This window comes from Haliaeetus albicilla, chromosome 2 (genome assembly GCF_947461875.1).
Source record: "Haliaeetus albicilla chromosome 2, bHalAlb1.1, whole genome shotgun sequence".
Taxonomy (NCBI): domain Eukaryota; kingdom Metazoa; phylum Chordata; class Aves; order Accipitriformes; family Accipitridae; genus Haliaeetus; species Haliaeetus albicilla.
In genome coordinates, this window is record NC_091484.1 from 1,840,877 (window position 1) to 1,852,569 (window position 11,693).

General features: G+C 65.9%; 1 protein-coding gene across 3 annotated transcripts; it reads right to left on the minus strand.

The window, feature by feature from the left end:
- Positions 1–1,714: 1,714 nt before the first annotated feature.
- ANGPT4 (angiopoietin 4) lies at positions 1,715–11,385 on the minus strand. Of its 3 annotated transcripts, XR_011327779.1 has the most exons (10): positions 10,643–11,376; positions 6,130–6,285; positions 5,763–5,884; positions 5,178–5,410; positions 4,671–4,786; positions 4,110–4,211; positions 3,869–4,035; positions 2,849–2,979; positions 2,056–2,760; positions 1,718–1,913 (listed from the first exon to the last, which is right to left on the minus strand). XR_011327779.1 is itself a non-coding variant. In XM_069802009.1 (9 exons), the coding sequence occupies exons 1-9, from the start codon at positions 10,961–10,963 to the stop codon at positions 2,725–2,727; spliced, it is 1,479 nt and encodes a 492-aa protein (XP_069658110.1). In that variant the 5' UTR covers positions 10,964–11,385; the 3' UTR covers positions 1,715–2,724. The 3 variants fall into 3 exon arrangements, 2 of the variants coding, with proteins under 2 accessions (XP_069658110.1, XP_069658097.1); XM_069802009.1 differs by having other exon boundaries at positions 1,715–2,760; positions 2,849–3,074; positions 10,643–11,385; XM_069801996.1 differs by having other exon boundaries at positions 1,718–2,760.
- Between the last annotated feature and the right edge of the window lie 308 nt (positions 11,386–11,693).

Below are 11,693 nucleotides of genomic sequence, written 5' to 3' on the forward strand. Positions count from 1 at the left end.
TGCCACAGTCTCAGCGAGGCGACGTGCGTCCCCCAGGAATGCCTCCCCTTTGCGTGTCCCTGCTGGGGACAGCAGGATGGCCCCCGTGCTCCCTATCACTTTCCCTGGCAGCTGCCTCTCAGCCAGCTCCGGTTTCGGTGGGGAGCTGCAGCTGAGCCCATCTGTTATTTCCAGGGGGGACGGACAACCGGGGAGGGTGTCCATCGCCCTCGCCCCTCCGTGCCGGCGTCTCCCACGGGTGCCCCATGTGCAGGCAGGAGCTGCAGGCAGGCAGCTGGAAGAGAGAGAGAAAACCGGCAGCACCCCAGTCCGGGGAGCCAGGCCCAGCACCCCAGGGTGGGGGCCACCCCCCCACCTGGCACGCAGCCCCCCGGCCCAGGTGCAGCGGTGCCGCGCCAGCCGCCGGCGGGGTGCGGGGGGCCAGGGCCCGCGGCCGAGCCGGGACGGTTGCTGCCTGCAGTGCTGCTCGCTGGGAGTGGGGCGAAGCTCCTGGGCAACCCCCCCAGCCTGTATTTTCCATTTTTTAATTATTCCGCACAGCCCCGCTGATGAGCATCTTCTGGAAGTGCCAACTACGTCACGTGCTTTAATCACTGTTAATTAGCGAATGCCTCGGGACAGCGTTGAGGGCAGGGCGTCAGGAGCCTCCTCGCTGCCGCGTGTGGTGCCGGTGCCAGTGCCAGCACCATGCCAGTGGGTCCCACCGTCCCAATGGGGAGGACAGTGTGTCCCTGTGTCCCTCGCCCCACGCCAGGGTACTGGCCCTGTCCCCCTGCGAGCTGCAGTGGGGCTGGGGTTTGGTGGCAGCAGAGGGTCCCCCGGCACCTCTGCTCCTTCGGCTCTGTGGGGTCTCTGCTGTCACCCACCCGGCAAAACACTGCCCAGGGCAAGAGGGACACGTTTTGGGGAGGGAGGCAGCGGGTGTCATGGAGGTAGCAGGTCCCTGGCAGCTGCCATCGCTGCCACCAGTCCCCAGGGTTTGGGACCCAGTGGGGCACCCCTGTCCCCCCACCTGAGGGTGCTGTGGGGAGCTGCCACCGGGCTGTGGGGGACCTCTAGTGGCAACTGGGCCGGGGGGGCCAGGGCCAGGGACTGCAGGGGGACAGGGACACCTGCAGAAGGGTGTCCCTACAGGCTTTGACTGGATGTCACCGAGCCCTGCCATCCCGTGGGCTCACCCGTGCACCGAGCTGCCCAGGGCTCAGGGTCCCCTGGGGATGACCAGGGTCCGTCTGTCCTGCCCTGTCCCTCAGCCCTTCTACCCACCCTTTTGGCCCAGTTGCTGAAGTGGGGAGGACAGGTGCCTGCCCCAGGCTGGTGGGGCGCAGGGACCACCCCTGCCTGCTCCCACCCCACCGATGCTTGGAAAATAAATACCTCTTAGTACAAAAATAAAAGCCCCTCCAGCCCAAACTGCAGCAGCTTGGGGGGGTGGGGGGGTGGCCATGGGGCCCCAGTGCTGCTGGCTGGAGACCCAGCTGCTCCGCACCCCGTTTTTCCCAGGCTTCTCCCAAAATCACCCTCAGGGTGGGTTTGCCGTCTCAATGCAACCACAGGTGAGGGGTCTCAGCCCCGTGCCCCACTTCCCCCTCCTGCATCCCCATCTCCTCCCTCCCCTGCCCCCAGCTCAGACTCCCCCTGCCGAAAGCCACCCCTGGGACCCTTCCCACCACCTCCCACCCCCCAGCCCCATCTCCAACCGCAGCCCCCTCCCCACCCGCAGCCCCTCACCCCCATCCTGCCTGTCCCGGGGCTCTGCCAGCCCCCTGCCAGCGCAGCCCCCTGCCAAAACAAGCATCTTCCAGCACGGAGTCGCCAGCTATCCCCGCCTGGGGCTGGTCCCCCCAGGGTCCCCAAAGACACCCCCTGCTCCTCTTGTCCACCCCGGGGGGCTGAAGGGACCCGGCCCCATCCTGCGAGGAGCAGTGCCTGCGCTGCTATGCATGGGGACAGTGGCGGGGGCCATGCACATGGGAGGGGATGGCCCGTGTCCCCCTCCCCGCACGGCCGTGCCTGGGTAGGAGGGGAAGGAGGGATGGCACCGGCCTCTCGCACTCACAGGGACCCCCATCCCTGCCAGCTCCCCTAATCCCACGGGGAAAGCGGGACAGTGGGGGCTTTGCAATGCCCTAAAACATACAGAAAAGGCAAAGCCCTCGCCATGACTTGGAGCCCGGCTGAGTGTGTAGGGGGTCCTGGGGGGGTCTCAGACCCCCGTCCCTAGGGCAAAAACCAGAGGCCCAGCAGAAGGATGGGGAGAGAAGCTGAGGTAGGATCGGGTGGTTTCCATCTGTCAAAGCCCACTGCGGCGGGGCTGGCTCTGGTGCAAGGCAGAGCCCCCATGCCGACTCCTGCAGCATCAGACCCCCTCATCGCTGCCCGTGGGTCCCTCTGGCACGGCCACGGCGCCACTGCCCCTCTCCATGATGCGCAGGCTCCCAGAAGATGGGATAAACGAGAGTAAAAAAAATATAACTGGGGGAAAAGCTTCCCTGCAGCGGCCGGGAGGGCTCAGTCTCCCGCAACCATCCCTTCTCCCGGATCCCTCCCTCCGTGCCAGGCTGGCACCGGTTGCGGTGCCGCCCCGGCCGCCGGTGTGCTAGAAGCTGGCGGGTCGTATCAGCATGCGGGTGCCCTTCAGGGAGTAGCTGGGTCCCTGGAAGTGGTGCCAGCGGATGCCGTTGAGCTTGCGGATGTTGTGCCGGGCCGGATAGTAGATGCCGTTCAGGTTGGAGAGACCGCAGGCATCAAACCACCAGCCTGCGAGGAGGGAGCGGGGTGGCAGGGTGGCATCCCAGGCGGGCACCCGTGGGTGCTGCGTGGGTGTCCCCCCCCTCCCTTCGCTCACCTCCCGACAGCATCTGGGCGCACTTGCAGAGGCAGTTGTCGTTGTCGGCGTCGCGGGTGCTGAAGCGAGTGCCCTGCAGCGCCATGCCGCTCTGCTGCCCGGCCGTGCCACTGTAGTCCTGCAGCGACAGCCTGCCGCCCGGCACGGCACGGCATGGCCACGGCCACCATCAGTGCCGGCTGGCTGCTGCTGGGAGCGGGGCGGGGGTTCACGAAGCCCCTCAGCCCTGCTCAGGGAGGGGTGAAGGCCATGGGATGCCATGAGCTAGGCAAGAGCTGGCACGGGGGGATGCAGGCAGAGATCCTGCAGCTCCAGGTTGGCCTGGGTCTACCTGCTTGGAGGGGCTGTCGTGCGGGGTCCCCAAGGGTGGAGGTCATGCTATGCTGGGGCAGAGAGGAGACCCTCCCAAGGCTTCTCCAGTGCCTTTTGCTGGGGGTCGGCTCTGCATGCACAGGATGCATGGTGCAGGGGATCTCCAGGGTCTGGTTCCACCTCCAACCCAGCACCAAAGCACCCAGCTGCCTGCCACCCCTCCTGCCCATGGTCAGGCTGAGGTTCCTGGGACCACACACCGCCCTCACAAGCCTGGTGATAGGAGCACAGCAATCCTCCCCGGACACCAGTGTAGCAGCATGGGGATGCCTGGCACCCCCCGGAGTGTCTGGCTGCCATGACCATGTCACCTCCACTTGCCCAGGCAGCGAGCTGTGGTGTGAGTGCCCTGGCTGCTGGCTGGGATGGGAAATCCCCCTCCTTTGATGCAATTTCATGCATTAAAAATCTACTTCTCAGGAGCCCAGGGAGAGAAGTGGGAAGCACAGCGATATCCCCCAGCACCTGGGGAGGAGCTCTGCTGAGCCATAACCCCGTCAGGAAATCCCAGTGAAGCCCCCCAGGGCCACACACCTCCCCAGGGCACCACATCCAGCCCTTGCCCATGGCCACCACTGCCCGTGGGGCTCGGGGACAGCCGGAGACGGGGAGAGCTGGGCAGCCACCCCCGCGGTGTCCTTCTCCTACCTGTAAAGCTGCCGCTCGCTTCCCAGCTGGAATTTCCCGTAGTGGGCATAGACTTGGCCACCCTCCCAGTCCCGCAGCTCGACACGCAGGGCGTAGGGCTCCTGGCTCGTCAGGAGGTGCACGGCCTCGTTACCCAGCCAGTACTCGCCCGCTGCGTCCCCAAAGCCCTGGAGAAGCAGTGGGGTGGGTGAGGATGCCCAGAGTGCCCCCAGGGTGCCCACCTCCCCAGGTGGGCGCAGACCTGCTTGTACTCCCTCCAGTTCCTCTGGAAGCTGAGGCTGCCGTTGGTGCGAAGCTGGATGACGGTCCAGCCCCCTCGGTCCGTCTCCATGTCGCAGTACGCCTGCAGCGGGGGGAGAGCCACAATGGGCTGCAGAGCGGGGCGACGAGGGCTGGCTCGAGGTGGGAGGCTAGGTTTGCCCCCCCCCCCCCCCGTGGGCTAGGCAGCTCAGCATGGGTGCTAGAGCTTGTTGAGGGGCTGGCGAGCATGTGCTGGGGTATCTCCTCCTTCTATGGCCGTGGGCAGGGGCTGGGGCACAGCGCTCATGGGTGGGGGATGCCTTTAAAATCAATTTTATCCCCCCATCTGAAAGCCTGTGCAATCCCTGCCTTCACCCGGCAGCTGCCGCCTTCGCCGCCTCCGCAGCCCCCGAGAGTGGGGGGCACTGCCCCAGTGAGAGGGGTTGGGATGTGCCACGCAACAGGGATACCCGCTCCGCTCTGGGACTAGCGTGCACTGGGTGGCACTGGTGCCAGCAGCACCCCGGGGTGCTGCAGCGGGAGCCCTTTGGGCCGCACTCACCTTTTTGGGCTCACTGAGGTTGGCGATGTGGAGGGTATAAATGCCGCTGGCGTGGATGCCCGCCCGGCGCACCTCGGCACAGTCCTGGAAGAGCTGCTCCTGCCCGGGCAGCAAGGCTGCAGCAGAGGGGACCGTGAGACGGCAGAAACCCTGCCGGTCCCGCAGCCCTGCCTGGTTTTGTTGCTCTTCCCCTCTCCCTTTGGATGCTTTTGTGCCCACGGATTATTTTTCTTTCTTCTGCGCCGTCTCCCTAGGGCTGGGTGAGCTGGCCGTGCTGCACCGGGGCTGCCGCCAGCCTAAGTCTGGGGATTTGCCGTGGCTGGGGACGGCGTGGGGCCACGGACCCTCCCCTGGGGGCTCGGAGCTGCTCCTCAGATGCAACGCAGGGGTCATTTTTGGGGCAATATCACCCACGCCGGGGCCGGCACAGCGCCCTGGCACCCTCTCGGGAGGGCGAGGAGCTCTGTCCTGCTGCCTGCACCCTGCCTGCACGCCCCGGGGTCTCACCTCTGCCCTGGGAGACGAGGCGCACCAGGCTCTGCACCGACTCGAGGAGCTGGACCTGCTGGCGCTGGAGCAGGCTGGTGTTGGCGCTGGCGGCCAGCAGCGACTTCTCCAGCTCCTCGATGGTGCCGCTCTGCCGGCTCACCAGGCGCTGCAGCTTCTCCTTCTCCGAGCGGGCCCCCGCCAGCTCTGCCTGGTGCTTCGTCTCCATCTCGAGCACCCGCACCTCCAGGATGCTGAAAGGGTGAGGCAGAGGTGATGGGGGGGTTGTGTCTGCACTGAGCAGCCGGACAGGGAGCGGGGGGCAGAGTGGACCCAGGCCCAGCTGTGGTGCCCCAGCACATCTGCGGGGACCCAGAATTGTCCCCGTCCCCTGCTGCACCCACCGAATCGCACCCTGCCTGGCACCTCTGGGAAACCAAAGCCCAAGGGGCTGTGCTGGGGCTGTGCAATCCCCCAGGGACGCCAGCCAGCCCCTGGAGGAGTTCAAGCCCCCCCAAAGTGCAGCCGCACTCCTGGGGCGGGAGAGACCAGCCTCCCGCTGGGGTCCAGCGGCTGCGGGGGTCCCCGAGCTGCCCCAGGCCCTACTTGTTCCTGTTCTGCAGCTTGTGGATCTCGTTCGTCTGCAGCAGCAGCTGCTTCTCCAGCTTGGTGGTGGACATGGAGTTCTCCTGCAGCTGCATCTCGATGCGCGACGTCTGGTTCAGCACCTGCCCCGGGAGCGGAGGGGAGCATTGGTGTGAGCAGCCGGGGCCACACCGCGTTCCTGGTGTCACCGGGCTCGCGGCTCCCCGGCACACAACCCCGGTACCTCTGCACGCTGGTACATTAAACCATGCATCACCTTGGGGAATCGCCCCACTTCTAGCAGCAGAGAAACCCTGCCGCCCACCGCGGTGCTGGGGGTGGTGGGGACGTGGGGACACGTGTGCCATTCACCCTGGGCACCCCCTACCTGGGCTTCCACGTCGGTGAGCTTGCGGCTCTGCTCAGCACTCTGGTTGAGGAGGGTGCTGCCGATCTCCAGCATGGTGGCGGTCTGGTTCTGCACCGCCGTCTGCCGCAGCTGCGCCATCTCCGGCTTCATGCTCGTCTGGATGTAGCTCTCCAGCTGTGGAGAGGAGCGGGGACATGGCGGGTCATTCCCGGAGCTCGCTGGGTCTTCCCTTGGCTCCCCGGCTGAGCCTGGCACGGCTCGGCACAGCCCTCGGGCACGTCCCTGGGAGCTTCTCAGCATGATATGACCCATCTCAGGGCCCTTTGAAGCTTATCAGGAGGACAGAGTGAGCTGCCCACCGGCTGCGCTGCTGCGGGGGAAGCCTCCTCACGCACCGGCTGCCAAGATTCCTGGGCTGGGGTGCCAGCTGGGACCTGGCATGGACTTGTGTGTGCCCAGGTCTGCTGGCAAGCTGGGGCTGCTGCCTAGCCAGGGTGGCCTGTGCCGAGCAGCCAGGCAGGGAGTAGCCGGCATCGGCATTGGCATCAGCGTCAGCTGCCAGCCCCCAGCCACCGGTTTCCCAGGGCCGGGAACGCGGAGGGTGGGGGGCCACCATCGGCCAGAGAAGGTGTGGGTGTCCGGCACCCAGTGCTACCCCGCTACGGGGAAGCGCTCGGGGCTGGGAAGAAGCCCGCTGCGGACACAGCTGAGATGTCGCTTCCGCTTTCCCAGCCCGCGGGGCAGCCGCCTTTCCCAAAGGCTTTTCTATTTCTGGCGGCCCCGCCATGAGGTTCCCATTCGGTCCCTCCCCGGGGCGACGGCCTCGGCAGGGGCACGGTCCCTCGGCGGGGGCCGCGGGGAGCGGAAGGGGCCGCGCTGCCGCCCACGCTGGGAAAGCGGCTCCGCACCGGGCAGCCCCCAAAAGCGGGAGGGGATGGGGGCTGCCCGGTTCCCTCCACCCCACAGATCCCTCTGTCCCTGGCATTGCCCGGATCCTGCTCTACAGGCAGACCCCCGCATCCCCATGCATCTTGTGGGGTTGTGGACCAGAGGGGACAGGCCAGGGTGGGATGCTGCTCTCCGGGCAGCGTGGTGGGCAGGCAGCGGTGCCGGGATGCTCAGCACCGTGGCGGGCAGGCAGCGGTGCCGGGATGCTTGGCGCGGGAACGGGACCGGCATGGGGCCAGGGCACAGGGCTCTGCCCTGCACTTGTTTGCGCATGATGAAATCTCGCTGGCAGCAGTGCGGCCATGTTCTCTCCTCCCCAGAACCGGGCAGCGGTGAAATCATCGCCCTACCGCCAGCACCCACGGAGGGCGGGAGGGTCCCAGGGCTGAGCACCCCAGCCGGCGTTGCCTGCGCCCTGCTTCCCTAAGGATTTTCCCTTGCGGGAACGTGCTCGCGGGGAGGAAGCGGGGAAAGGTCGGAGAGCCACGTCTGGAAAACATTTCCCCGAGCTGAGTGATTGCTGGAGAGTTTCCCTTTAACCACGTCGTTAATCTTGTTGCTTCACAGGGCTCGGGGAGGCCTTTTCTCCCTCTCAATCTTGCGCTTTTTTTTTTTTTCTTTTTTTTTTTTTTTTAAATAAACATATCTCTGAGCCGAAGGCCAGTACATACCCATGGAAAAGGTCAGGCTGGCATGGGGAGGCCTGAGCGCAGCCGGAGAAATAGCCCCAGCTCCCGGCCCCAGTAGCTCCCTGGGAGCAGCTGGGGCTGGAGGGGGGCACAGTGTCCCCAGCCTCGGGTGACACAGGGGACCCAAGTGGGACAGGCTCTGTGCAGAGGGCTGGGAAACCAGGATCACCCTCCCTTCACCCCACGGGTGCCGAGGCTCGCCTGGGCTCGGAGGGGTCCCACCAGCCCCGTTCCTCCCCAAGAAGGGCAGAGTAGCTGGGGGGTGGACTGTGGTGATGTGGGTCACCCCAAAACGCTGCCCTGGAGCAGGAGGGACCCCGGCCACCCCGCTGTCCCAGTGCCAGGGAACCATTGCCCACATCTGGATGGTCCTGTGCCACCTGCTTGCAGCCACATCCCTCCCCTGTCACTGTCCCCATCCTGCCCTGGCATTTCTGAGCATCCTGCAAGCAGTGGCAGGGGGGGCCCCAGGGCCAGAGGTGGGGGGCTTTCCCCCCACCTGCTCCCTGCACCCACGCCAGGGTGAGCAGCACCGGCCCCTGTGTGCGGGTACCCCAGAGCTGTGAACCTGCCACTGCCCCACTGGGGACTCCATCCCTCCCCAAGCCCCTTGCCGCCCCAGACCCGGCGGCACCATCAAATGTTTGTGTTTGAACTAAAATTAATTCCTCCTGAGATGGGAACAGCCGACGGGACGGCGAGGAGAAGCCACGTGTCCTCGTGTGCTGGGTCCTCGCCATGTTCCTGTCCCTCCCGACCATGGGGGGCTGCACATGGGGTGGGTGGACCAGCACCCCAGTGCTGGGAATGGGATTCCCTGGGGAGGCTGGGTGCTGGGGGTCCCCAATGGTGTCCGGGTGCTGAGGGGCTTTTCAATTCCTGCAGGCCTCCCAGCCCCCAGCACCCGGCAGGGCTCCCTGGGCCAGGGCAGAGCAGACAGGGATGCGATGTTGTTTACAATCTGTTCCTGAACCTGATGCCTCCTTCAAGCCCTGGTTTGTTTGTTCAGGCCTGGAGTCCGACCAAAACAAGCCTCTCTGGGCAGCTCCGGTTAAATTAGGAAAGCCAAGGAACAACAGAAAAAAAAAAAAAAAGCTGCAAGCTGCCTCTAAACGGAGAGGGCCATGCTACGGGATAGGATGGGATTGGGATGGGATGGGGTACCGGCTGCCCAGTGCCCCACTGCCTTGTGCTCCTTGGGGCTGCGGTGTGGGGCATCGCTGCCCACAGCTGCCCAGATGTGCGGCCCTACTTTGCCTGTGGGCTGCCTGTTCTGGGGCAGGGCCATATGGGACCCCCTGCCCCCTGCCTTGCTTGGCCATGCCCAAAAGCTGCCCTCACCCCGAGAGGACCTCAGAGCTGTCCTGGGCACCCAGGGCAGAGGGACCCCAAGGCAGGGACCCCAGGGAAGGGACTCCAGGACACAGGGACCCCAAGGGCATAGGGATGCCAGGGCAGAGGGACCCCAAGGCAGGGACCCCAGGGTGCAGAGACCCAGGGCTGTGCATGCACTGCAGACCCAGCAGGTCCCGCAGTGATGGAGATTCTCTGCCACCAGCCAGGTGGTGGCTGGCTGTGCCTGTCCCTCTGCAACACCCCGGGCTGGCTTTCAGTGGAGCCGTGGCTCAGCGTTTTCCCAGCTTTTGAGGAATTTGTCATCTAGGATGGCTAAGGGGACAGGTCTGCACGTCCCTGCTGCCCTCCCTGTCTCCCATGGCCAGGAGAGGCTCCCCGAGCAGTGTGGCTGGCACAGACCACCCCTGGGACCCCCACTCCGCACATTTGGCCCCAGGCCCAGCCCTGAGCGCTGCAAGGGCTCGGCATGCACCACCTTGCAGTGCCACTGGCCCTGCTTGGTTGGGGACGTCATCCAAGAAATTGGGGTGCAGAGGCATGCAGGTCCCAGAGGGACACTGCCAGGACGTGGATACGGCTGTGCTGGCGATGCCGCTCGGCTGGAGGGTCAGTGACAGCCAGGGACAAGCCGCTCTCCCTCTTATCAGCACAGGCACCTAGGGCCACGGTGCCACTGCCTTGCCAGGGTGCAGGGTTTACAGCCCCCCAGGGAAGTGTCGCACGGGACAAGCCGGCCAGGAGCTATTCCTGGGTCTGACGCAGGCGGCTGCGCTTGGTACATGGGGGGGTCCATCGGCACTCGCCAGCCCTCGGGAAGGAAACTCCACTTCCAGCTGTGGGCAGCGGGAATGGGGTGAGCCGGGGTGGGGGGCACCCCCGTGGGCACGCAGCCCTTCTGGCGTGGCACCCCGCTGCCCCCCACCCTGCACTGTCCCGCTTGCCCATGCACTGCAGGGCTGCCCGGGATCCGTGGGTCCCACTCGAAGTCTCACTAAGCACCAGGAGCTTTTGCAAAGCCCCTAAGTGGGAAAACAATGAGGCTGGAGAGGTTTCAGCGGCCCCTGCCCTTAGGTCCCTTGCTCCGCCGCCTGCCAAAACGCTTCCCAAGAGCTTTCCAGCAGGGCCGCATCCTGACCCAGAATGGGGAGCGCTGACCCCCAAGGTATGCCTGGCACAGCCAGCCCAGCCGGGACCACAAGGAGCCACGGCAGGGATGGCAGGGAGATACAGCCGCAGCGGCAAGCACCGGTGGAGCCGCAGCACCCATGAGCTGCAGCACTCACGAGCTGTAGCACCCACAGCATCCATCCCCTCCGAGAAGTCAGTGCCAGGATCAGGCCCAGGTCACAAACCTGCAGGGAAGATGCTGAATTGGCCGCACTGCTGCAGCTTGGGTGGGCATGAAACCCCCCGCACAACCAGCTCTGCCTCCGGCAGCCTGGAGCAGGCAGCCGGTATGGGGATGCTGCACATTTGGGTGTTGGAGGCAAACTCCTGCCCACCCTGCCACCCGCCCCCGCCGTCGCCCAGCACCCTACCTTCAGCAGCCACTGGGTGCTGTTCTCCAGGATCCTCTCGAGGTGCCGCAGGCGTTCGGCGGCCCCGTAGCCGGCGTGCGTGGTGCCGGACGGCGAGTCCCGTTGCAGCAAAGCGTTGGCGGGTCCGGGGGCGGCGGGGGCGGACGGGCAGGGCGGCGGGTCGGCCTCGGGCAGCACGAAGGTGTAGCTGCAGTGGCCGTGCTGTACCCGGTGGTAACGCCGGCGGCCGCCCCCCTCCAGCGCCCGGCGCTGGGCTCCGGCCACGCACAGCACCGTCGTGGCACAGGTCAGGGCCACGAGGCTGAAGCTGAGAGCCCGCATGGCACGGGGGTCCCCGTGGCACCGGGGTGGGAGCGGGGGGAATAGTAAAAGCGGGGTGCCTCGTCCGGGGATGCGCCGGCACTTCCCAGGCGGCCACGACACTGCTCTTTGCTGGGATGGGTCAGTGGGCGCTCGCCGCCGAGTCGAAACGCTGCAATTTCGGCATTTCCTCCCTCTGAGCCGGCTCTGGCCGCCCCGGCCTTTTATCACCAGGCGGCCGCAGCCCTCGCAGGGGGAGAGGGGAAAAAAAAAAGAAAAACAAAGGAAAAAATCTGTTTAAAAACAATACTTCTATCTTTTTTCTCTCCTCCTAGACCACTGCGGGGAGATCAAGTTTCACACGTGATCTATAAATGTCTCGCACACACACACACTCGCACACACTCGCACAAGTAGCCCCTGTCCCTCCCCCGGCCACACACACCCGTTGGCCCCCCCCGGCCATTCTCTGCGCAGCTCATTGCACCTCCCAGGGCGGGCAGCGCCGCGGCAGCACCGCCGGCCAACGGGGCCAAGCTGCCTGTGCCACCACCAAGCCCTCCCACCGTCTGGCCCCAGCACCCAGCGAGTCCCCCCCGATCAGCACCCGCTGGGACCCGCCACCCCCAGGACACCCCCATCCCGGGGAGCACAGCTCCCTCCCTGCGTCCCGGCTATTTATAACGCTGGAGGGAGCCAGGCATGGATTTGGCTGCTCTGGCTGCAAGACGAGCCTGTGGGGACCGGGATG

What these genes read in the sequence shown, in the direction of transcription:
- ANGPT4 (XM_069801996.1), bottom strand. Translation starts at nt 10,963, where the DNA reads ATGCGGGCTCTCAGCTTCAGCCTCGTGGCCCTGACCTGTGCCACGACG. An exon ending in ACTGGAGGGAGTACAAGCAG is followed by an intron (nt 4,036 to 4,109) that starts GTCTGCGCCCAC and finishes CTGCTTCTCCAG; the next exon opens with GGCTTTGGGGACGCAGCGGG. An exon ending in CGCCCAGATGCTGTCGGGAG is followed by an intron (nt 2,761 to 2,848) that starts GTGAGCGAAGGG and finishes CCCTCCTCGCAG; the next exon opens with GCTGGTGGTTTGATGCCTGC.